This window comes from Calliphora vicina, chromosome 3, assembly GCF_958450345.1.
Source record: "Calliphora vicina chromosome 3, idCalVici1.1, whole genome shotgun sequence".
Lineage (NCBI taxonomy): Eukaryota > Metazoa > Arthropoda > Insecta > Diptera > Calliphoridae > Calliphora > Calliphora vicina.
The window spans coordinates 32,134,694-32,161,940 of NC_088782.1; the positions used below are offsets into that span (position 1 = coordinate 32,134,694).

Consider the following 27,247-nt stretch of genomic DNA (forward strand, 5'->3'; position numbering starts at 1 on the left):
GTGCGAGAAATCTGAATAAAATCAGAAAACCTTTTAAAATGGAAATTTTTATCTTTGGGTCCAGCTCACCAGGTCAAAGATGTTGAAAAACGGTAATATAAAATAAATTACAAATAAATTGGGAACATCCGTGATGCCCTTATATATTAACCTTAATATTAATATACTCGTACACTTCCTTTAATATACAAAATTATAACCCATTTCTTTGCTTTCATTAACATGCTGATATTGTTGTATATATATTGTAATATCCTGATTATAATGCCATCAGGTTTATGGAATTTTCGAATGTAATTATTATAATTGTTGATTAAATATTAAGTAATTTAATAATTATTTAATTTTCACCATTAAATATGCATTAAATAATTTATGTTCATATTATTTATGCAGTAACTGTATGCTGAATTTCATTCATGAAGTTAATTGTGTGCATGAATGTATAATCTTTTATTTAATACTTAAATGAAACGTTAATTATGGTAAAAATCATAGCCAATAAGTAACCTTAGTTACATGTATTCATTTGGTTTTTATTTAACAAATTATGGCTTAAGGGGAAAAGGACGTAAAGTAGAATTATAGTGTTCTGTAAAGTAATGAAGTACTTTGGATAGCAGTACAAACAAAAATTTATATAAAACGAGAACAAATTTGTCTTTTTTTTGTTTTGAAATTTATATCACAGATGGACAGATTGAATTGCCATTAAAAACTCGTTTTCCCAAGATTTGAGTTAGCACATTTTAAATATAGGCTCTAGATATGTTTAAGGATAAACATATTTTCGAAAGTTCCTCAAAATTTGTTTGAAATATAACGAATTTAATGAAATCGAAGTATTAATTATTTTCAACATTCCTTTCGTTACTTTTTTTCAAATAAAATGAATGGCTGTAACGCCCTAATTCACATGAACACTTTTTAGTAGAATATTAATTATAAAATTCTCATCTTACAGTTCATTTGAATTGGATGCTGGTTGTTGTTTTTTTCCTCTTTTATATATGATTTTTGTTTTTATTGTATATATGCAATTTTTCAGTTTAAGTGCGTATGTTTCCAATCCAATGATTGTTAAGCGTACTTATTTACAATAAATGGAAAAATACAAACAAACACCTATAGACAAATTTGCCAGTATATATAACTACAAAAAATTTAAATAAAAAAGCAAAAAAAAAAAACTGAAACTCATTTGCACAAGTGTTTGTAATCGTATATTTGAAAAAACCAGATCTGTCTTTTTTGTTGCTTTTTATTTATGAACTCGTATATTGCAAGCGAATTGAAAACTGCAAGTAAGTGTACTGGCAAGTATGAGTACGTACATACACATATTCTGTTAACTCAATAAGTATATGGATGTGTCAGAAGTTAAAAGGCCTAACTCCACAAAATAAAAATTAGAGTAAATTGATTTCCAAAATCTATGAAAATAATAAAACGAAACAAATGGTGGTAGTCACTCATCATAAATTAAATTAAATAATAGAAGAACAAATTAATTTTCAAAGAGTTCACAACTAATTAGATATTAATATAACAAAATTGAGAAATTTTCGAAAACCGGAGTTAGGCCATTTAGCTTATGACACATCCATATGTATATTAGGATGTGACTAATTTTGCACTTTATGAGTTGCTCCTAAATAGGTCTCCGTTAGCTTTAAAAAATTAAATTATACGCTTGGAGATGATATCCGAAATAAATTTTATACAGCCAAAGCTGACGTGTTTCGTAACATTAAGTCGTAGTTAACATGGGGACTAGTTGCCGAAGTTGCTTACCTCAGCTCACAGAATCAGAAAAATTCCGAATGTCGAGAAATTTTACATTTGTATACCCTTTGCCATGAGTGGCAAGGGTATATTATCCCCTCAATAAAACAATACTGTATAAGCAATAGTTTATTGCATAATAAGATATTTTTACAAATAAAGCTTGAGTGTCTGTAATTCTCAAACACTCTATATTTCTATTTGTATAATATCTTTAGTTTTTCTAACGATATCTTTTGGGAAAAGGTTTCCTGATGATCTGGCCTAAGCAATCAGTGAAATGCGCATAGGAACTAGCTTATCCCCCAACAATAAATTTCAGTGAATTTATCAAATTAAAAATTGGGAATTTAGCATAAAACTATTTTACTAGAATCTCTACATAACTGATTCTATATGTGGTCAAAATTTGGTGAAATTCTACTTCTACAAAGTGGGTCAAAAGATCAATTGAAATATTACTTTTGTTCTAGATGTCTACTAACACAAAAAATTTTAAACTCAATTATTTCGAAATGGCAAAAATGTATGCACTATTTTTTTTATTAAGGGGACGATATATAGTTGGGTCAAAATCGGGAAAAATATTTTTTAACCTAAATTTAGTTTTCGTCAAAAAATTTTTTTTGTTATAAATTCTTTTTCCAAAAAAAATTATCTTTAAAACTAAAAAAAATATTAAAAACAAAAATTTGGAAAAAAAACTTTTTTTAAAAAAAATTTAAAAATAATTTGGAAACCAAATTTTAAAACAATTAAAAATAAAAAATTAATTTCGTTTAAATAATATTTAAAAAAAATATATTTTTAAATATAATTTGGCATATAAGATTCGGCACTGCCGAATATAGCTTTCTTACTTGTTTTTAAATTTTTTATATTATATTTTGAAACATTTGTTAACTATGTCATTACTCACATCTTTCCGGCAACATATGGATTTCGAGCTAAAAGAACTGCTCATCTTTTGAGGCCATGAACGAATCAAGCCAGTATCGGATACTCTGTTCCAAAGTGAAGCGTATCTCAGAGAGAGAGATCTGCATCGATTGAAGCAAATAGTAGCCGGACGGGTCAAGGTCTGGACTATAAGGCGGATATTTTAAATATTTTTAAAAGGTATTGAAACATGTGACCGAGCACTGTCTTGATGAAATATTACAGTCCATGACTAGCTTCATATTATGGGCGTTTTGCGGTCAGATTTCAGCAGCTCATAATAGATAGGAGCCTTTTGCACCCACAAAATACAGAGTATTACCTTAGCGTCATGGATATTATCTTTGGTGTGGATTCGGCTGGATAGCCGGGCTTCACGTATGATCTCTAACGCTTCGGGTTATCGTAATGGATGATATTGTTGATTGAGTAGCTCCCATTGATTTTGCAAGTTCTTGTTGTGTTCGACAACAATCTTCATGGAGTAATGCCTACAATTCTTTGTCTTTGAATTTTTTTGGCTGGCCTGGGTGATCTTTGTCTTCCGTGTCAAAATCACCACTTCTGAACCGCACAAACCATCTCTCGCATGTTAAAACTGATGGAACACATTCATCATAAGCTTCGGTGAGCGATCGGTGTACTTCCGCGGCTTTTATGATTTTTTTCATTTTAGAGAAATAAATTCAAAATTCAATATTTACAAATTTCGGTATTTAGGTGCAAAAAATGGAAAAAAATATCAATTCATTGATTAAGCGACCTTTTGAAATATGTAAGTTCCAAATTTGTTAACGATATCTTACTAAACATGTTCGATTTTTACTCTAATTCAAATCAAAAAATTTTTCTTCACAAAATATCACTAAATCATGAAATTTCATGGTGAATGTTAGTCTAAACATTGCTTGGCTATATTTTTTTCTATAGTCTTTTCTCTAGTTTTAAAGTATTCATTAATATCAAATACTTGAAAATAGTGATTATATCTACTCTTCAGGATACTCAAACCCCTCTTTCCCTTCTCTTGCAATTTTTAATTTAAAAAAATTCTTCACAAATATCTCTTGAACTAAAAGACAGAACAAACACATTGAAGCATATGTTTTGCAGATATTTTCAAGAGCTATCTAAATATAAAATTTCTTGATATGGATAAAAACAAAATTTCTTCTAAATCTTGCAATTTCAAATCGTTCCATACGCTCACGCATAATAGATCCAACCGTTAAAATTTCCATTTTTTATACTGGTTTAGTAGTCATTAAAACCGAATAAAATTTATTGAAATTTCGTTAGAAAAAAATTTAGAAAATTTACAATTTGGGTTTTGAGATATTCATGCTTTTTGTTGGTATCAAGTTCTAATAGCCCAGCAAAAACTTGCATTGCAAAGTAATGAGATGAAATGTTAATATATTTTATGACACAAAACAATTTTCGACCTTGGAAGCCATCGACAATCGCTAAAGTGCAAAATAAGTGCCACCCTAATATTCATAAACACATAGTCTCTTAACTGAAAATATGTACTAAAAACTATAGCTGCTGTAGTATATAAATATGCATGTGTAGTGAGGTATAGGAATGGTTTTTAGTGCGTATACAATAAGTACATGGGGAGTAAATAAAGTAAAATTTTGTTAAAAGGTATGTAGTATTTTTGTAGACTTTTTTTTATTATTATTTTTTGTGTGTGTGTGTGTTTTTTTTCTTTTTCTTTAGGTTTTGGTGCTTACCTGCATTGAACCAGATATAGATACACGTTCACTGAGTATCTCATGCAAATGCCGAGTTCCCATTGTGTTTCGTAGAGTAGTCTGTGCCAATAATCGTGTCGAGTGGTGAGCATTCTCCACGTTCGCTATAGAAACTGTCGCATTCGAAACGCGATAGTAAACCACTGCATCCACTGAGACTGTGACACTATCCTTAGTTAAAACCTACAACAAGTGCAGTGGGTAACGATTGGTTTTTATGTTTTACTATTTATGTATGTAGTTATGTAGTATTTTTATTTATTTTTTTTTGGTTGGATTTTTTACTTAAAGTTTGTTTTTTAAATGGTTTTTGTTATTTTTATCTTATTTTTTTGGTTTCATTTTCATTTATTCATTCAATATATATCAAAAAAAGTGTATGTATTTCATAAATGGAAATACATTTTTGGTTTTTTAGAGATACATACATGTATGTATGTATGTATGTATAAGTGGTATATGGGTGTTTCATATTAAGAATAGTTTTCAAGGTTTTATTGTATAAATCCTTTAACAAGCTTTCTAATTTTTAAATTTTATAAAGGAAACTTACAAAATGCAATATTTTAAAAGTTATATAGTTTGTTTGTTGAAAGATACTTAAAAAATTATTAAAATTTTTAATTGACCTAAATTAAAATTAAATTATGTGGAAGAATTTCCAAAATTTAGGTTCTCTTATTTGGTCACGAATGTACTTAAACAAAATATTTAAAAAATACGTATTGCCCATTTTATATACAAATCATTGGTTTTATATTATTGGTACAATTTTCAAAACATTTAACCTCCAAATATATGAAAATAAATACTATTTTTAATAAGAATTATCTGGTTTAAATTTGATTCTTTTTTTTAAATCGTAAAATTTTAAATATGTAGTTCCCAAAGATTTTTCATATCAAATTAAAATTTTATATTAATCCTTTAGACCAATTGTAAAAAAATAATCTTGTCCTAGATATTCCTAAAACTAACAGTTTCAAAACGAAATCTTAAAATAAACAATATTTCCTTTTGAGGTGATGACTGAAACGCTATTATTTATGTCTGACTGATTACTTTTGACAAAGCATATAAAATTTGTGGATGTATATTGTGATAGAAAACATTTGAATAATCATTTTGCTCAGTTTTATTTATACTAATTTGAATTCTCCCCAAAATTTTTAGAAAAATTTTACTAAAAAAAGCGTAACCAATATTTTTAGCACAAATTTGTTTGACGATGCACAGTGGTATGAGAATAAAAAAAGAGGGAAATAAATCTGTAACTTCTAAACCCGTACGCCGATTTGAATGAAATTTCACATGCGCAAAGAGGAAGTGTAGTCGAGTTCAAGTTTTGAATTCGGACCTCATGAGCCTACCAGGAGCGGGACCAGGGATTCCCAAAATAGGACACCTCGGGTATGAACGAAGAAATAAGATCATTTTAAAAATTGAACATACCCAAGGTGTCCTACTTTGGGAACCCCTGGTCCCGCTCCTGGTGGGGTCATGAGGTCCAAATTCAAAACTGAAACTCGACTACACTTCCTCTTTGCACGTGTGAAAGTTCATTCAAATCGGCGTAAGGGTTTAGAAGTTACAGATTTATTTCCATCTTTTTTTATTCTCATACCACTATGCGATGTTTATTCCTAAAAGTTTTGGAAATAATAAAACTATTGCTGAATTCACAACATTTTGTATCGTGTATGTTGTATTAAATACACTTTTTGTTTACTAAATACACCATTGTGTTTTTGAAAGAGTAGTATGTATAACATGTAGTCCGACTCTCAATTTTTTCGAATTACTCTCTTACATATACGGGTACTGTGTGAGCTCAGAGAAATGTAAACAAATTTATAGCTGTAAACCAATACAACTTTTTAAAAACATATGAAATAAAAGTGTATAATGTATTTAATTTTTGTATGAAAATTTCCAACAACAAGCTTACACTATTGTATTGAATACAATAATACACTCGATATACTCGATACAAGGGGTTTTGTGAATTCAGCATATGTATCTACTGTTCTAATTGTTCTAATTAAGAACATTTTTTAAAGAAATAAATAGAAAAATTAAAATATAGTTGTATTGTTTATCATAACCATTTCAACATCACTGTAATTATTTTCATAATTGATTGTAGTAAATAAATATATGTTTATGGTAATCATGTTCATGATGAATCATAATATATTGTTGTTGGATTGCCATGTGTGGCAAATATAAATATAAGGTTTTATAAAATTATATAACGTAAAATATTACAATAACTTCAAATAGGGAATTTGTGGTTCATATTGGGGGTGTCCTCTAAAGTCGGATAGACCCGTTAGTTTGGACTAAAGCCTAGAATGAAGTAAAATAGGTCTCGCGATCCAAAATCGGTACTTAAAGTATCAGTACATCGAAAAGACATGAAGTCTGTATTTGTTACAAAAAAAGGTACATATGGATGGAAAGGTAACAATGGATACTTGCCAATTTATTGAATCCAGAAGGATATATTTAACTAACATTTTTTATCTTACAAAAACAAATGCGGCTAAATGTAGAGTCATGTCAAGTGCAAAATATGATATAAAATAGAACCACAAAGAGTTAGAGTAACCATACCACCAACATATATAAGAAGGACGCAAGTTGAACTGGTCTATGTCAATGAACATCAGTAGTAGACAGGAGAAATTCACTAACCGAAGCTGATTTTGAATAAACGTTAGAGAAATTTGTGATTTTTATTTGAATTTTAAAATTGTTTCTTTATGGACTTTTCCTTATTAATTTTGAGTAATTTTTCATAGTGTACAGTGGTGCACTATTAATAAACAATGATACACAGATACAAAGGTGGAGAGAACATTTTAAAGAAATTGTTAACGTTGCCACAGATGCAACTACTGAGGACTACGAAATTGAAAACAACAGCCCCGAAGAAAATATCCTAAAAATAATAAGCTTGTATAAGTGAGATAAAGAAGGCTATCGGGAAGTTAAGAAATAATAGGGCTACAGTAGAAGATGGAATACCAGCTGAAATTGTTCGCGATGACTTCGAAACCACAGATTAACTACTACGAACATAAAACAGTATGGGAGAAGGAAAGGATAAGGAAAGGATACCATCGTTAAGTTACTGACTTTGAAGATTGCAAAAACTGAAGAGGAATTACTCTGCTTAACACCATATACAAGATACTTTCAGTCATAATATAGGGTAGGTTTCAAAATAAAATGTGAACAATCAACCAGATGAACATTCAAATTTTCGGCCAAACAGGTGCTGCATAGATCAGGCCAACACCCTATGCATTATAATAGAATGGCGTACTCCACTGTCTACTATCAAATGGACTGCCTTATGCAAAAAACTGTGAAGAAAAGGAGGAACTCTCAGTTCTTAACAAAGGGAATATATGTCAACTATTTCACACAAACGCTGGAGTAAAACAAGGATGCCCCTATCAACCCTGCTATTCACCATAGTGATAGATGTCATAATGAGAGAAGTCTGTTCAGAGAGAAGAGGGATTACATGGAGTCTCTCACGCCAACTCCAGGACTTGGATTATGCGGATGATATTTGTCTACCCTTGCACAAGATTTCCAACATCTGTGCAGTACAGCGTCAACGAATGACGGCGATGAAACAGATAACAGGCTAAATAAAACTAGAGCGGCTTTCGGAAGACTATGGAGACGAAACCATATTCAATGGATGTGTAAAGTCTACTCTGTTGTATGGAAGTGAAACCTGGTTAGTATCGAACACTATCATGCAAAAGCTACACGTATTCATCAGCAAGTGCCTCAGAATCATATGCAGAATATTCTGGCCTAACAACATCAGCAACTCGGATCACTGGGACAATACCGGAGAGGAACCCATACTAACACAAACAAAAAGTAGGAAATGGCGATGGATCGGAAATGGAAAGAATCCTGGCAATATAAAAAGGATGGCACAAGAGTGGAATCCTCAAGTCTCAAGAAGCCGTGGTTGGCCAAACAATACATGGAGGAGCACGATACTCCAAGAGCTTACATGAGAAGACGGGTAAATGACTGTAAAAAAGCGTGTAAAATTTAGATGATTTGTGGAAACCATATGCTACCAAGGGTGTAATAAAGAAAAAAAAAAATATAGAATAATCCACATGTGCTTCTACTGTAAAGCTTTGATTATTTGAAGTGATTTTATATTATAATGATTACAGTGGCCATACTATTGCAGAATAAATAGTAATAATATTAACAAGTAAGAAAGTATGGTCGGTCAAGCCCGACCATATAATACCCTACACTAAGTGAAAGAGAAAAAATATTTTTCTTTTAAAATTTCAATAATTTATATTTTTGAGTGATTTTCGGAAGTGGGCCTTATATGGGGGCTATGACCAATTATGGACCGATCACCATGAAATTAGGTTGTGTGATTTGTGTCTATATGAAAGTTTATTATGTTGAATTTTGTGAGTATACCAACATTTTTAAGCGATTTATGCACGTTAAAGTGATTTTCGGAAGCGGGTCTATATGGGAGCTATGACTAATTATGGACCGATCGTAACAAAATTTGGTGACATGAATTTTGTATATATAAAACTTATATAAATTAAACATTTAGGACCGATAAGGTCCAATTTCGGGAGGACATTTGTATGGGGGCTAGGTGAAATAATGGACCGATCTCAGCCAGTTTCAATAGGCTTGGTCCTTGAGCCGAAAAAATAAAACCAAATTTGATCGAAATATCTTCAAAATTGCAACCTGTACTCTGCGCACAAGGTTTACATGGACAGCCAGCCAATATTTCTGGGCGTTACAAACATCTGCACAAACGCATAATACCCTCCCCACTATGATGGTGTAGGGTATAAAAAGTGTCTGTGATAATAACACACCCATGTTTGTATTTTAGTGCAGAGATTTTGGATATTTTAAATTGATGAGACGATGAGTAAGGTCACATAGTTTTTTTTGCATGTAAGATGACAAATTGAAAATCTTGACGAATACAAATTCGACGCAATCATCTAGCATTAGTTTTGACGTTTACTAGTTTATCACTCTGAAAATAACGGTAATTTTAGTAAAAATAAAAAACTATTCAAAAAAGTTTTGTTTTTTGAGTTATGACTCTTATTTTGTAAACGAGGGATATAAATTGATCTAGAAAAATTGGGAGATATAGTTATTTTTAAGATTATACTTTGTTCAGAATGTATAGAATTGGTCCATGTATTTTGGAGAGTATCAGATGATATAATATATACTTTAGAGACTTTTAGATGAAATTTGACTAAAAACCATAACACATGGAATATGACTCAATTGGAATAATGCCCAGACCAAGTCTACCTTAGTATAAAAATCCCTATGTTTTTTTATAAAATTTGTGTTTGATTTTACCTTGCTATTATCGCAATAATCTACAGCTATTATTCTTAATATGAAACTACCCATATACTTATACATACAAGTGTACACAGATTATGTTAAAATATATGTATCTTTAAGATAAATATATTTATATCTATTTGTATCATAGTTTTTGGGATGTTTGGTAAGTAAGTAAATGTTGATTTATTTAATTCTAAAGTTAAACGAATTTATATGAATGTATATATTTAGTTATATTGAAAGAGATAAAAATAGTAGCAAAGTTGACAAAGTAGAAAGTATATTTCTTATTGTTTATTTTGCATATCTTGCCGGGAAATTGTTTTTTATATAGATATATTTTACCAGCTAGAAATAACTGGGAATAAAAATCGTAACGTATTTGTTAACATACAATTTCGATTTGAAATGGTTTTTTTTATTTATTTTTTATATAGATATGTATGTATATAGATTGTTCTGGTATATTGTTGATTTGGTTTCTTAAGTATTGTATATATATGTATGTATTTATAAATGTATTGTACATTTTTCGCTGGTGAAATGCACTAAACTTTTTTTGTTGTTTTGTTCTTCATTTATTTAAATAGGTTTTCTTATATTGCTGATGGCTTTGAATGGGTATCCTTTTGTTGGAGGTTGGTTTTGCCATTCTGTGCTGGTTTTAAATTGGTTTTCTATGCTCTTTGAGAATGAAAGAAAAGTAGTAGGAATTGTGGGTTGGATGTTTATTTACAAAATAAACGAAAGAACGAACGAACAAATAAACAGAAAATAGATTTCTTAAAATAATTATTTAGATACAAATTCCTACACACATATACTTTCGATTCGCATGTGTTGTCTTTTGTATCTGACATGTAACTGCTGTACTAGCTGTAGTTTATTTTTGTATTTACAAAAGTAATTACTCTTTTTTTCTTCTGAGGGAGGGTTTTTTTTTTATTATTTCTATTTATTTCGCATAAAGTTCTTGTCGTCGTTTATAGTTTTCTAGAAAATTTTGTTTATTTAAATTCAAACTAATTTTGTTGTTATGTTTGTGGGTGATTTCGGCCAACTGCGCTATAGCGATACGTGGAGCAAACTCAAAAGTTCCAAAGTTATAGTGTGTTTAAATTTTTTTTTTTGGTAATTTTTGATTCTACTTAGTTTTTCTGGGGTTATAGTCTCTTCTCTAGTTTGTTGTCAAAACATTAAATGTTAAATTTATTTGTAAAGTTTTTGTTTTGAAAAAGTTCTGTATTGTCGTGCAGAAATTATTTAATTTTGGGTTATAATCACTTCAATGCACAATGGGTCAAGGAGTTTGTGTGCACAGATTTGTATTGAATTTAAGAAAAATAAATTAAGGATATTTTGATACATTTGAAATAGTTTGGGAAGAGAACTCTACATCATTAGCTAAAATAATTTGAGTGTTACTAATTACAGTTTGAGATATAGTAATGTCCTTAAATCTGACATTATCCTCTTTAAAAATAGTTCATATCTGCCAGAATATTAAATAAAGTGTTGAATATTTTGTTTAACTGGATTAATTAAACAGCCAATAAACTTATTTTAACTGTAGACTAGCGTTTTTCGTTAATATTCCAAATTTTATTCTGGGTAGTAAAATTATGGCCAAGACAATACAAATTTTATAAAAGCTTTTCCCTTGTGTATTTACATGCAAAGTTAAGTTTATTTTTTCTAAAACCAAATCGAAAAGGTGTAACACTTTTTTGTCAGAAGTCTTTGGAGTAATGTAGAGTGCTCTTCCAAACATGATTCATTCTCCACCAAGATGATGTGATAATCAAAATATAATATGGATGATCCCCTGTCCGCAATACACTTTTGAATGAAATAAAATTATCTTTAAATGATCAACGAATCTCAGATATAATCATATCAGTTCGTAAATAAACAACTCTAAATTGATCTAAACCATTGGTCTCCAGCAGTACGTCCGCGGGCACCATCTATGTGTGAGTTTCTTATATATGTGAAACCGAAATTAAAAAACGAACATGAATATTTTTACAGGTGTTGCCAGTGAAGGATATTTTCATAAGAAATTTGGTTCAGTGTACACACATCTTAACACTAGAATAAGAAGCAAATCTATTGTTGTGAGAGTTTGGTTAACAATGATCTAAACTGAATAATTGCGATTTATTTTAGGTCGCAGTTTTCTTCGTTAAAACCAAACATCTGGTACATTAAAGCAAAAGGAAATAAAGAAAATGAATTATTTATTGAGACCTTATAGAATAAGTTAATGTGTTATTCGCCACAAGGTCTACATAAAAAAGCTCTTTATCATAAAAAATAATTTTCGTCCAAAAGCTTTTTCACCAAAACAATTTTTTTTTTTACAAAATTAACTCTTATGAAAACTTTGCGTGAGGAAAACTGAAGGTGTAAGAAAATGATTTGAGGAGCAAGGACAGTGGAGAACAATTTGTAAAGACTTTGTGTAAAACGAACGAAAAACAGATGTTTTGTTCCATTTTAAAGCGGACACTTTTTAAAAGTACTAAAAACATAAAAGTTTTATAGATCCAAAGATAAATTAAACACCCAAACATAGACAAGATGGGGTCTAGTCTATACTTTAGTCTGGTCTCTAGTCTAATCTCTATTCTAGTCTCTAGTCTAATCTCTATTCTAGTCTCTAGTCTAGTCTCTAGTCTAGTCTCTAGTCTAGTCTCTAGTCTAGTCTCTAGTCTAGTCTCTAGTCTAGTCTCTAGTCTAGTCTCTAGTCTAGTCTCTAGTCTAGTCTCTAGTCTAGTCTCTAGTCTAGTCTCTAGTCTAGTCTCTAGTCTAGTCTCTAGTCTAGTCTCTAGTCTAGTCTCTAGTCTAGTCTCTAGTCTAGTCTCTAGTCTAGTCTCTAGTCTAGTCTCTAGTCTAGTCTCTAGTCTAGTCTCTAGTCTAGTCTCTAGTCTAGTCTCTAGTCTAGTCTCTAGTCTAGTCTCTAGTCTAGTCTCTAGTCTAGTCTCTAGTCTAGTCTCTAGTCTAGTCTCTAGTCTAGTCTCTAGTCTAGTCTCTAGTCTAGTCTCTAGTCTAGTCTCTAGTCTAGTCTCTAGTCTAGTCTCTAGTCTAGTCTCTAGTCTAGTCTCTAGTCTAGTCTCTAGTCTAGTCTCTAGTCTAGTCTCTAGTCTAGTCTCTAGTCTAGTCTCTAGTCTAGTCTCTAGTCTAGTCTCTAGTCTAGTCTCTAGTCTAGTCTCTAGTCTAGTCTCTAGTCTAGTCTCTAGTCTAGTCTCTAGTCTAGTCTCTAGTCTAGTCTCTAGTCTAGTCTCTAGTCTAGTCTCTAGTCTAGTCTCTAGTCTAGTCTCTAGTCTAGTCTCTAGTCTAGTCTCTAGTCTAGTCTCTAGTCTAGTCTCTAGTTTAGTCTCTGGTGTAGTCCCTATTCCCTATTATTCTACCATAAAAAAAGCTTTTCATTATCGAAAAAAGCTTTCTTATTACAAAATATGTTTATCTTTGAAAACAGATATAAAAAATTATTGAAAACATTATTTTTCTACAAATTTTTTTTTTTATTTAAAAAAAGCCTTTTAACATAAAAAACTTCTTGTCATCAGAAAGGTTTTTTTTTATCAAGCAAAAGTTGTTGAAAAAACCAAAGCTTTTTCTATGCCAAAAACCTTTTTTTAATATTATAAAATAGTTTTTCACAAAAAAAAAAAACGGTTTTCTTACCAAAAAAATTAAAAAAGGATTTTATTATCTTAAAAAAAAGTTTTTTAGTACAAAATTAAGTTTTCACTTCAAAAGCTATTTATTATACAAAAAAGTTTTTCTTTCCTAAAAAACATTTTTTTTATTTATAGAAATATTTTTGGCTATAAAAGAGCTTTTTAGCATTGTAAAGATAATTTTTATTATAAAAAAATTTTACACAACAAAAACTATACAAAAAGCATTTTATACCAAAAAAAACTTTTTTACTAAAACGTTTGGTTTATCATTGTTAAAAGCTGTAAGAAAATGGAAATTTAAAAAAAAAATAAAAAGTTTTTACCCAAGAAAGCTTTTTTTAACAAAAGGAAACTTTTTCCCAAAATTAAGGCTTTATCTTTTACAAAAGCGCTTTTTTATTATAGCTTGTATAGCAGAAAAAGCTTTTTTTTTTAATAAATAACGCTTTTTTTTACAAAAAAGCTTTATATCTATTAAAAGACAAGAAATGTTTTTTACAATAATAACGATTTTAGAAAAATTCTCATATAATCAAGATTGTTTTTAAGTAAAAAAGAGCTTTTTTATTTACAAAAGCTTTTTCACTTTTTCATCATACGAATACAAAGGCAAATGCTTATCTCAAAACAGTTTTAAACAATTTTCAACACTACCGAATATATTACAGACTTTTAAATAAAAATATTTAGTTCTACTTGACCCACTGTGCAATGAAAATAATTGTTCTTATATTTGTTTATCAAACATTTCTAAACTTAACTTAAATTCAATCCCTAACAGCAACACTATAATTTTAAAACCCAAGAGCTTTTGAAAAGAGTATAAACGAATTTAAACAGTTTTCACAGTTTTCCGAAATCATCCATACATTAATTAGGCGTGGCAAACTTTATCATTACATGAAATACAATTCATTCTGTTCATGAAAAAACTAAAAAAATAATTTTAGAACATTTCGTAGTTGGTTTTGTTCATACAACTATTTTCATTAAAATTCAAAATTCATTTACATACACTATTTAAATACATTATAATTGTATTATGTTTTGTTTATGCAAACATATTTTTTATATACATTTTCTTTTTTTTTTTGGTTTGAAAAAAAAGAACTAATATTTATAATTTATATTACAATTAGCATTTGGAAAAAAACAGCCTAAACCACGCAAAACACAGACTGAAGAACTCGACATGTAATTTTGTTGACTCGACAAATTACATCAAATCAGTTTGCATGTTTCTATATTTTTCTTTTTTTTTATATATTTTTTCTAGTCGATTTTTCTTAATATGTATATATTTTTTTTTATAATAATTTTTTTTTAATTGTTTGGAATTTTTTTAATTAAAGTCATATTAAAAAATCGTTTGTTTATATGATTTATTTACCTAATTAAGGTATTTAATTTAATAATTTAAAAAGTAAATAAAGTTTTTAAACAAATTTCATTATTATTATTGTTTATTAATAGGTTTTTTATTATTCCAGTAAAATATGCCAAAAAAATTTTAAATTTTTTTTTGAATTTCCAATTAGAGCTTTAGGCAAAGTTAATTAATTTAGTATGACAATATGGCATGTATGTATATTTTACTGAAAGTTTTCTAAAAAAAAAATAGTTTTGTTTGGTTTTAATAATTGAAAAATTATTTGAAAAATAGTAAAAAGGGGAGAGAGGCTTGTGTTATTATGCGGTTTAAGTGTTTATAGTTGAGAATAAAGTAAGAATTTTTTTTTTATTTTTTTATTTTTAAATATATTAAACTATATACATAAATATATAGAACAACATCGGTGTACAGAAACTGTGTGTTTAAATACAAACATTTTAAGGAAATTCATGCTTTTTTCAAAATGGGGATTTTATAAACAAGTGACAGGATGTGCAAGTGACATTTAATTGTTTTTTTTTTGTTTGGAATAAATGAGACTAAATGAAATAAAGTAATAATTACAAAAAAAAAACACAAAACTTTAATCTATAAGACTTTGCACATATATTGCTTAGAAAACTTTGCAGAATTTAACAAATATAATAAAGTTTTAAAGTTATTGAATGAGAACATTATGCTAAATTCAAAGAAGATCAAATAATTAAAAGCTTTAAGATAACCATCGAAAGTTAGTTTCTTGAAAAATTTCCACATCTCATTTCTATAGCGATTTTCCCAGTTCTTGGTGATTGTCCCAAACTAGTGATATTACCTATCACTTGGGATGACAACTAGTTACGTGACTAGTTATTATAATACGTGCATGTCCTAAACATACCCTTTTTGAATAAAATGTGCTACCTAACTGGTTACTTTATCAGCTACAACTAGTTATTTGAACATCTACAAGTGCAAGTGGATGCTTTCTTCCAGCAACTCTCCAATATATTACTTTTGTGGGTAAAATAACTACTTTAGGAACTACAGTACAAAATAAATGTTTAAAGTGACTAGACTCTAGGTTACTTAGAGACACTATAGTGATAATTGACTTGACGCTAGATTACCTGGAATGTATAAGGTAACCAATTGACTTCTTTCTGCATTACAAAGTGTACATAATTGTCAAATGACAAAAAGTAAGTGACAATTACCGTCTATAAGGGATAAAAGTGTGATATCATTGGAGTACTTACCACAAAAGCTTATAAAGGTTTTTTAAAGATCGATAGAACTTATAAAATGGTTAACTGTCAAACTATCATATTGCGCTCACTTTTTGAAATTTTTGATCAGTATAACCAGGCAAATTATGATGAATAGTTCTACGCTTCAACAACGCTACCAAATTATCCAAATTTACATTGAAAATCCGTCATCAATACGCGCAACTTATAGACGACTTCTTGATTTTGACCAATCCTGCGTAGACCGTAAAGACTTCATTAAATTCAGAAGAAAAAAAACGCTGATGGCATCATGGGCCCTTATTTCTTCAAAATTTAAGCCGGGGCTCGCGTTACGATCAATATAATTTTTTGCAATAATTTTTTGTTTAAAAATATGGATGACATTGATCCGGGCGAGATATGGTTTCAACGTTGACTTCAACCATTGATTTATTGAAATCAAAATTTGACAATAACTTGATTTCGGGAAATGCACCTATTAATTGGCATCCAAGGTCATGCAATTAGACACCTCTCGATTATTCCTGTGGGTTCCTGACGTTCTGAAGGCCATAATTGTTCATGTTATTGGTGACATGGCGGTATGTCACCAATAACATGACAATTATGGCAATGCTTGAAAAGTGGCCCAAAATTGGACGTCCATAATGCGCTTCGTTAAGAACAGCCATTTCGGCCATATACATGAAATCATTTTCAAACGTTAATGCCATGTATTGATATTGCAAATAAAACATTTTTACCGGTAGTTAAAAATGTTGAGTATAGTTTGTACCTGGGATAAAAGAGGAACACTTATGCATTGTCTTTTTGTTATCAGGGACAGAAAATTAAGAATGTGTTCGGAATAAAAATTATATACAAATTGTACTTGAAAAATTTAAAATGTTAATTTATTTTCATCTTAGCATAGTTGTGTGTTCTAAAAATTCTGTTATACTGAAAACGTTCTATAGAAAATGCTGTTATATTAAAGATTTTCTGTAGAAAATACTGGTTGCACTGTAGATTTTCTATAGATAATATAAAGATTTACTATAGAAAATACTGTGAGAGACAAAAATTTCTATAGAAAATACGGTTATACTTAAGATTTTCTTTAGTAACTAATGAAAATACTGTTATATACCAAATTTTGTATAGAAAATACAGCTACACCTAAGATTTGCTATAGAAATTACTGTTATACACATGATTTTTCTATAGAAAATATTAGTATACACAAAATTTTTGTATGGAAAATACTGTTATACTAAGGATTTTCTTTAAGAAAATAGTGTTATACACATGATTTTCTATAGAAAAATAGTTTGCTATATATATATTTATAGGAGTCTATAGGAATTTGCAAATAAGTCTTTATATATAAAATACTGAAAATTGTTTCAAAGTAGATCTCAAACGAGTCAAGGGAAATAGTATAAAAAGGACGATCGTATCAAAATTTCCATTGCTGATTGTTAGAGTTAGTTTAAGAGAAAACATCTGTAAGGCAGCAGCACAAATGTAATCGTGTTCCTTGAATATTCGAAATTTTTGTTGCCTAATAAATTTATTATACTCCATTTTTGAGAAGCTCTATTTCATAATGAAGCTAACTGCTGTTTTTTTTTAAATTATTTTTAGTTGATAAAATATGTGCAATGTAAATTTCAAACGCATTTACAACTTTCATTTAGTATTTTTTATTATTTTTTGTACATCCGCCATAAGTTTTTTTTGTTTTCATATTTTTTTTGAAAATAGTCCAATGTTTCTAAGCATTTTTAGCTTCTAGGTTTATTTAAATTCTACTTAAACTTTCTGTAAAAAAAAAGTTTAGACATTCCACGCGAAAATGCACAACATATATATTTTTTTTTGGCAAAAAAAAAGAACAACAACAATAATGTTGTAGTATTGACAACAAACAAATATTTGTTAAAAAGTTGAAACTAAAAACTACAATAAATTACAACAGATATTTGAAAACTTTTATTATCTAACAGTGATATGGAAAATGAAAATAACAATAATAGTTAAAGGAATGCACAACCTTTGGTAGCTTTAAATGGAAATTTCAATTGTGAATTTTGCAACTTTGCAACCAATAAAATCCTTTATGTGTGTTATAACATTTATTTTCAAATAATTATAAAATATATTTTTTAGGTGTTTGAAGGTTGTGCATTACTGGTAATAAATGGAGACTTAACACAAAAAAACTATTTACATATTTTTGTCATAAAAATGGGATACATGTGAGAAATTGTTGAAAAAATACATTTGGAGAAATTACACACATAAAAGACATGCAAATTATATAGAACACTAAACAGAAACAGGAAATAGACATTGAGTTGTAAATTTAAGGATTCCATTTAGGTGTATTTGATTAATTTTAAATTTGGGTAATTTGTAATTTACAATACATTTCTCTTACAGTATAAATTATTAAAAACAAGAACATAAGGAAATAAAATTATATTTAAAACACAAACATTCAACAATATACATATACACAAAATTATGAAAACTGTTTAAGTAAACTTTTATATTATTAATTTAAGTGTTACTCTAACTTAGTTATTACATACATTTACTCAACTAAACAAATATACTTATTAAAATTGTTATTTAGAAAATAAAAAAAAAACTAAAAAAAAGTTTTACCTCTTGTGGTGGTACATCATAAGTTCGAGTACGTAAATCAACACGAGCATATGAATCGATGCAGGGCAAAATGAAGAAAATACCTGAAGTTGATTGGGAAAAATTGTTTTTTGTTTGTTTTTGAAAGTTTGTTTTGTTTTGTTGTTGTTTTAAATTATAAATAATAATAATAAAAATGTTGTTTTAGTATTTTGCATAAATGGAAAATGTTTTTAATTAGTTTGAAATATTTACCAGGACCCTTGGCACCGCCTTGCATTAAACGACCCAATCTAAATATAACAGCTCTTTCGTATTCCTGTACCACCTTTAAAGAAAAAAGGAAAATTAGAAATTAAATTATGATTATTAAAGATTCAGTCCTAAGGCAGCCTTCATCACACAGGTTTTTGTTTTTAAACTCTGCACTACCATTATTTCTGTCTGTATATAAGTTTAACGTTTCATATGTAACACTTTGATTTACTCATGTTGTTTTAGAAAGGTCTGTCTGTGTAAAACACACTGACAACAAAAATACGGCACTGAAATCAATAAAATTCAACTGAAATGTTTATCATTATCCTAGACTGTTTGGTATTGAAAATAAATAAAATTTGTTTAACAGGAAAAAAGTTATGAACCAAAATGTGAGACAATTTTGAAAAACATAATATACGATATATTTACAGAATTTTTTATATATTGCGAGAGATATAGATCTGAAATTTCTCCTAACATTAAACAGCTTATAAAACAAAAAGTTGAAATTGAGAAAATCCAAATTTATATTGAGAAAAAATCAAATCGAAATTGAGAAATCGAAATAAATATTGGGAAAAATACAACTTGAAAAGGCTAATTCAAAATTAATAAATCCAAATTAATATTAATTTGAAATTGAAATTGATAAATCGAAATTAGTACGGAGAAAACACAAATTGAAAATAAGAAATCCAGTATTACGAGGACGGGAAAATAAATCCGTGACTTTTGAAATTTTTGCTGCGTTATTTAGTTTATGTTGAAAAGCCATTGATAGCAGACTACAGCGTGACTTAAAGATAAAATGGAAAGAAGTAAATTTCATGTGGACTCCCAGCTGAGGTCTCTGTAAGTGAAACAATTGCAAAAATTCAGGATATAGGGTTGGCCGATCGGAGATTGAAAGTGAGAGATATTTACAGAATTGTTTGTATATTGCGAGAGATAGTTTGTTCTGTTCAGAAATTGTGATTTTGACACGGATGATTAACATCGCGCAGACCAGTCAAAAAAGTTTGAAGGCCAAGAATTGGAGACATTACTCCATGGAGATTGTTGTCACACTCAACATGAGCTTGCAAAATTATTGGGAGCCACTCTAGCAGGAATTTGAAAATGTTTGTAAGTAGCAGGATACGCCAAAACGCATGCAAATTTGGCACCACTCGAATTGAAGCTGAGCATGAATTCTATAAATGAAAATCCTTTTTGCACCGAATCCACGATATACAGAAGCATAGAAGATCGTATGAGAAAAAAGGTAATATCTGTTAGGTAAATTATATGCGAGTTGTTAAGTTTTCCCTAATTTATTTGACATGTAAAAAACATAAGGTAGACATGTTATATATCAATGGATAGAGGATTTTGTCTATTTTTCAAAAATGTATATAACTTTTGACAATTAAAAACTTCATGGAATACTTTTTTGAAAAATATGACAAAAAATGCTTTTTATTGAATTTTGCATAGATACAAATTTTTCAAACTGAAATAAAATTTTTATTTATGAATATTTTTTAATGAAATTTCACAGTTATATAGATTTTTCCATTCAAAATGGAAAAATAAAAACAAATTTGTTAATTTGTTATCAAGAATCCCGCAATTCCCAAAAAAATCTTGAAAAATCCCAAAAATGGGAATTTTTCGTTTTTTGGCTTATTGGTTATCGGAACCCTTTACAAAATAATTAAGAACTTATTGGGCCATCTAACCTTATTTTGATATCGAGTATGCGATTTGAGAATTTTTGCCCTAAATTTTAATTTTACATAAAAAATAGGCATTTTTGGAATGGACCTGATCCCGTCGGTATCAAAAATTATAAATGTTATTTTCATTTAAAATATTTACCATAAAGTTAGCTTTTCAAAAAGTACAAATTCATTATACATCCTCTTAGAAATTGTTTAGATAACTTTAAAAGAATAAAAGCACTTTTTTCCCAAAAAAATTGCGAAAAATCGCCTTTTTTAATTTTTTTATATTCAAATGCATGTAACTTTGGAGTCAGTCATGATTTTTAAACACTTCTTTCTTTATTTGATATATAGATCTATTGTTAATCCTATAAAAGAAAAATGGATAAAATCGGAACCGAATATTTGGAACCGCGGTCACCAAAAAACTGGTGTAGGGTGGGTAAAAATGTTGAAAATTAAATTTTCAAATGCGAATATCTCCTAAGCTATACGAGATAATTGATAGCTACGACAATGTGTAATTTTTTTAAATCGGAACACAAACGAAGAATTAGGATCATTTTAAAAATTGAACATACCCGAGGTGTCCTACTTTGGGAACCCCTGGTCCCGCTGCTGGTGGGGTTATGAGGTCCAAGTTTAAAACTTAAACTCGACTACACTAAGGGTTTAGAAGTTATAAATTTATTTCCCTCTTTTTTATTCTCATACCACTGTGCAACGCTCGGCCACATGTTGCAATAACTATTAAAAACTATTTAGAAAGAAGTGGTTGGGAAGTTTTGCCTCTTATAGTGCAGACCTTGATCCGTCTGACTACTATTTGTTTCGATCGATAGGAATAGGCTTAACTTTGGAACAAAGTATACAAAATTGGCTAGATTCGTTCTTGGTCTTAAAAGATGAGCAGTTCTTTTGGATCGGAATCCATATGATGCCAGAAAGATGGGAAAATGTGTATAGCTAACAATGGCCAATACTTTGAATAAATTTATGTTGTACAAATGATCGGAAGATGCCGAACGTTATGGACGCCCAGCAGAGGTCACTAAACAATTGCACAAATTCACGATGCGAGAAATAATGGAAGCCATAGGCATTTCACACGTCTCAGTGGTTTCAATTTTGAATGATCACTTGGGTATGAGAAGACTCTTCGCAAAATGTGAAATTTCCATGGCAAAACTCCATGAATAGGCTACGAAATGCTCCCTCTTCCACCCTATTTTCCTGATTCAGACCCGAGTGATTATTTCATGTTTACAAACCTGAAGAAATTTGACCACAACGTTAAAATCATCTCACAAAAAATACCTAGACAAGTTTTATTTTTTGGATGGGATAAAAAAAAATTTTAGAAATCTTGGATAAAAATCGACCACAAATGCAATCGCGTGGGTAGATTTTATGAGGATTTGAAGAAAAACTCGCATTTGGCCAAGACAAAAAAAGTTCTTTTCACAGGGACAATGCAAAAGCGCACATAAGTCCAGTTTTCATGGAAAAAATTCATGAATTATGCAACGAATTTCTCACTTATCGGCGGAAAGAGATGACATCATCTCACAAACATATGCCTTATTTTTTGGAAGGGATAATTGAAGATAGGAAAACAAAGCTTGATATTCAGGATACCTTAATTTATATTGATATATAATAAAACTTAAATGTATACATGTAGCTTGTATTTATAAACAAGATATTTAAAAAGTAACATCAAGTTTTGTTTTCCCAATTTAAATTTGTTTCTCTAAATCAGAGCTGTAAATGAATCATTCTTTTTATACCCTTCACCATTAGTGGCAAGGGTATATATAAGTTTGTCATTCCGTTTATAATTTCTACATTTTTCATTTGCGACCCCACAAAGTATATATATTCTGAATCGTTATAGATAGCGGAGTCGATATAGCCATGTCCGTCTGTCCGTCTGTGTGGTGAAATAAACTTTCTGAAGCCCCTAAATAACTTACATACACGAATGATACATCAATATCTCCGAAATTCTTCCGGCTCGGTTGCTATTTAAAATCGAGAAAATCGGTCCACAAATGGCTGAGATATAAGGAAAAAACCAGGACAACCTCAATTTTTGACATATTTTTGACCCATATATGGATTACTAAATTATTAATATAGACAATATGGATATCTAATGATAGATATTTCAAAGACCTGTGCAACGAGGTATATAAGACCATAGTAAGTTGGACCTATAATGGGTCAAAATCGAAAAAAATATTTTTTAACCCGAATTTTTTTTTTTCACCAACATTTTTTTTCACTAAATATTAAAAAAAATATTTAATAACTAAAAAAAAATTTTGTAAAATTAAAAAAAAAATTATTAAATTTGGAAAAAACAATTTCGAAAAAACTACTGGAAAAAAAATTAAATTTTGTTTACCTAAAACTATTTAAAATTTTTATTTTAAAGTATATTTTGGTGAAGGGTATATAAAATTCGGCACAGCCGAATATAGCTCTCTTACTTGTTTGATTTTAATTCATTATGAATTAGCTAAATTTTGAATTAATTCATTGAATTGAATGAAATTTTTAATCAATTCAAACGAATTAGGCAGAAATGAGTTGCAATTCATATGAATTGATTTTGAATTAATTCAACTGAATTAGAAAAAAGAATTGGCAATTCAATTTTACCAAATTCAAATTTCATTCAATTAATTTTTTTGTGTGAATGATTCGCGAATTAATTCAAAAATTAATGATTCATTTACAGCTCTGCTCTAAATATTATTTTTTATTAGTTAGCTTTTTATACCCACCATCCACAAATATTATAATATACATACATATATTTAGCTATGTATATATGTATGTATATTATAATATTTGTTTGGCATTGAAAATGGGCAATATTGATCCATGATTTCACCTAGCCCCCATACAAATATTCTCCGGAACTCTATTTTCTTGGAAATTTTACTGTAAAGTACGCGACATCGGGCAAAATTTGTTCCTAGTACCCATGCAATATTCCCCTCAGGAAATTACTTCGTGATGAAATTGGACATAAATCTTTTTACCAACTTCTGTAAGGCTCGGTCCATAATTGACCCTACTCTAGCTAAATTTGTTTTTTTTTATGTCTTGTATATAAGAATATGAAAAAGATGAGCCGTATTTTTAATTAAAAGGGTCAGAATCCCTGGTTTAGAGCTTGAAAATTTTATTTGAAATTTTATGTTTTGGCTTAAAATAGCCAAATTTTTTTAAATTTTAGAAACTATAAAATCACTGTTTAATTGTTAGTGTTTGGTCCAAACTTTGATATTTTTAGAAATAAAGCCTGAGTGTTTGTAATTCTCATTTGATCTATAGATTTAATTGTATAATATCATTCGCTTTCCTAAAGTCTTTGGCAAAAGTTTTTCTAATGATCTGGCCTAACAAAATTTGTTGTTAATTAAAAAACAGATATTTCAAAAATATTGCGAAAGATTTGAATCAGCTATTAGCAAAGGTAAGAAAAGACAGAAATTTAAATATTCAAATGCGAATATTTCATAAAATATCAACATCTTTCAAAGTCGGATCGAGAATACAAATTTGGCACCATTTTGAATTTAATTTAATGTGACCTTGGTATTTAAAGTCTAAATTCAAAATTTAAGCTCTCTATAACCGTTTAGAAGTTACAAATTTATTTTCACTTTAAATTTTTGTAATTCTCCCACTGTGTACAGTTTATTAAAACCCCCAAAAGTAGACAATAGCAAAATGTTGCTGTGTGCCATTTATTCGCTGTGTGATGAAGGCCAATACAAATATTATTTTTCAAATACGAATGTATTGTACAGATGTTTGGGTGAGTGAGTGTTAGCCTGGAAAATACATATTTATTGTGTAGTGAGAAACCAAAATAGAAATAGAAAAACGTGACTTACTTTAAAACAAACAAATAAACTAAAAGGTAGTGTCAGTATACACAAAGCCACCGAAAGCAATATTAATATTGTGCCACATGTTGATGATTTTTCCGTTGTATCTTCTTCAGCTGCAAATAGAATAAACAATAAATATTGAGTGGATATTATAAAGGAATTTTATTTTATATTATTTTCAAATACAAAGAGTATGCATGTCTGTAGACGATAAAGGAATATTATATACTTAAAGTTGTTTTTGTATAAACTATATACAATTTTACTAGAAATAATAAGAGAAATAAATTTAGCAAAGAAAATGAAATAAGATAAATTTGTAAAGATAGATTTCATTTTAAGCTGCATAGCTCCTTATTGCTAAAGTACGTGTAAGCCTTGATTGCTGATTTTTTGTGTAAAGATTTGATTTTATTTGATTTAATTTTTTCTTTTTCATTATGAATTCACAATCACTTACTAATATTTAGATACACAATGCGTGTTTCGTGCTTTGGTGCTGGATCTGAAAATACGATTTTTATGTGTTAAAACTAAAACTTATGGGATTCAACTACATTTGCAATAACAACACAAACAACAAGTAATTAGTTTCAATAAAACGTTCATAACAGTTTTGGTTTTCTTTTATTTTATGTTATTATGTGTTCAGTTGTGGTAACAATACAAACTCAATTTCAATCCATTTAAATACATTTCAATTTTGAGTGGGAAAAATTTTAATTTATTTGTAAAACATTATCATATGGCTGTATTTACATAAAATTATTTATTTAACATGCTGTTGTTTGAACAAAAATTGGTGTTTCTAGTTGGTTTAAATGTTTTTGAACAAAGTGTATTATTTGACATTGTGTTTAAATGATGAAATGCATTTAAATAGAATAATTTGTTAAATACATTTGAGTAATTTTATTGTAAATTTGTTTAAGTCAGTGTTTAAAACATTAGTGTCAAGTATCAGGATGCTGTCGAAATACCCTCATGGTCAAACTCTGAACTATATAGTATATGTTGTTAGCCATATACAGTTGAAATTAACTGATTTTAAATCATAAAATTTGACTTTGGTTTGAACAAATGTTTAATTTTCCTTGCATTGAAATACATGACGTATGAGTAATATGGAATTACTTAGTAGGACAAACTTTATAACGTATACGTATTTTAATAACCAAAAAAAATATGGGGTTTCATGTCAAGCATTTCGTGGCAAAAAGCGACCAAAAGGGTCTCGAAGGAAAATATCTCAGCCTTTGTTTGAGCTAAAAAAAATTAAAAAAGGGATCATTTTGAAAAAAAAGTCAACAAAGTTTTTGATTTTGCAAAAAAAATAATGTAATTGTATGTTTTGAATTACAAAATATTTATTTTGATAGATATCAACTTCACATACCACTAAACCACAAAATAGGCCTTAAAGGAAAAGACCTAAGCTTTCTTTTGAGCAAAAAAAATTTGTTGTTTATTATGAAAAAAGTTATATTTTGAAAAAAAATTAAAAAAATGTGTTTCTTGAGTTACAAAATATTTATTTTGATAGATATCCCACTCGCATCTCACTAAAGCTGGGCTTCCGCATACACCGTCATCGGCGTAGATAACGAAAACTGAAACTGAAAAACGTTGGTGTTCGTCATCGTCTCGTTTCTGAATTGTTTTCGTTTCAGTTGGGTGCGTTGCGGCATAAAACAGAAACGAAATTATTTTATAAGTTGTCATTTGGAAATTAAATAGAATTTCATTATTTTTGACAAAATCTATGTATCTTCCAATAAAGAAAATTTATTTTTTTATTAATTTTAATTTTCTTTAAATTTGAAATAAAAAAATAATTTCGTTCCTACAGCACCGAAAACAACCTACTTGAAGTTGTTTTCGTTCCGGCCCCATATGAAAAAATTTTCGTTACTGATCGGTGCCGTTTCGTTCCCAATTTTCGTTGACGATTTCTGAAACGAACTTTTTTCGGTGCAAATGTATGGAATTTCGTTTTCGGTGCCGATTACGGTGTATGCGGAAACGTAGCTTAAGGGACCAATAATATCATAAAGGAATAGACCTAAGCTTTCTTTTGAGGAAAAAATTTGTTTTGAAAAAGCGCAAATTTTTAAAAAAAGTTAGATTTTGCAAAAAAAAGCAAAAATTTTATGTCTTGAGTTACAAAATATATATTTTGATAGATATCCCACTCGCATCCAACTAAGCGATCAAAAGGGTCTTCAAGGAAAATATCTCAGCTTTTGTTTGAGTTAAAAAAGGGTCCATTTTGAAAAAAACGTCAACAAAGTTTTAAATTTTGCAAAAAAAGTCAAAAATTGTATGTTTTGAATTACAAAATATTTATTTTGATAGATATCCCTCTCACATCCCACTAAGCGATCTTCAAGGTCTTCTAGGAAAACATCTAAGCTTTATTTTAAGGAAAAAAGGTCCCATTTCAAAAAAAAAAAATTTTGATTCCGGAAAAAAATATAAAATTTTTTTTATTTTCTTTATTTAAATATTTTTTCCGAAAGATTGAAGAAAGAGCTATC

The 27,247-nt window shown here is 29.1% G+C and overlaps 1 protein-coding gene across 1 annotated transcript in view; it reads right to left on the minus strand.

Annotated features, from left to right (window-relative positions):
* Nucleotides 1-27,247, minus strand: part of LOC135955377 (band 7 protein AGAP004871-like) — a 61,002-nt gene that overhangs the window by 5,236 nt on the left and 28,519 nt on the right. Inside the window, exons 3-6 of the mRNA XM_065505728.1 lie at nt 24,714-24,823; nt 19,088-19,160; nt 18,854-18,936; nt 4,464-4,667 (exon numbers count right to left, since the gene is read on the minus strand). Of these exons, the coding sequence (XP_065361800.1) occupies nt 4,464-4,667; nt 18,854-18,936; nt 19,088-19,160; nt 24,714-24,823 (470 nt within the window). The remainder of the gene's footprint in view (nt 1-4,463; nt 4,668-18,853; nt 18,937-19,087; nt 19,161-24,713; nt 24,824-27,247) is intronic.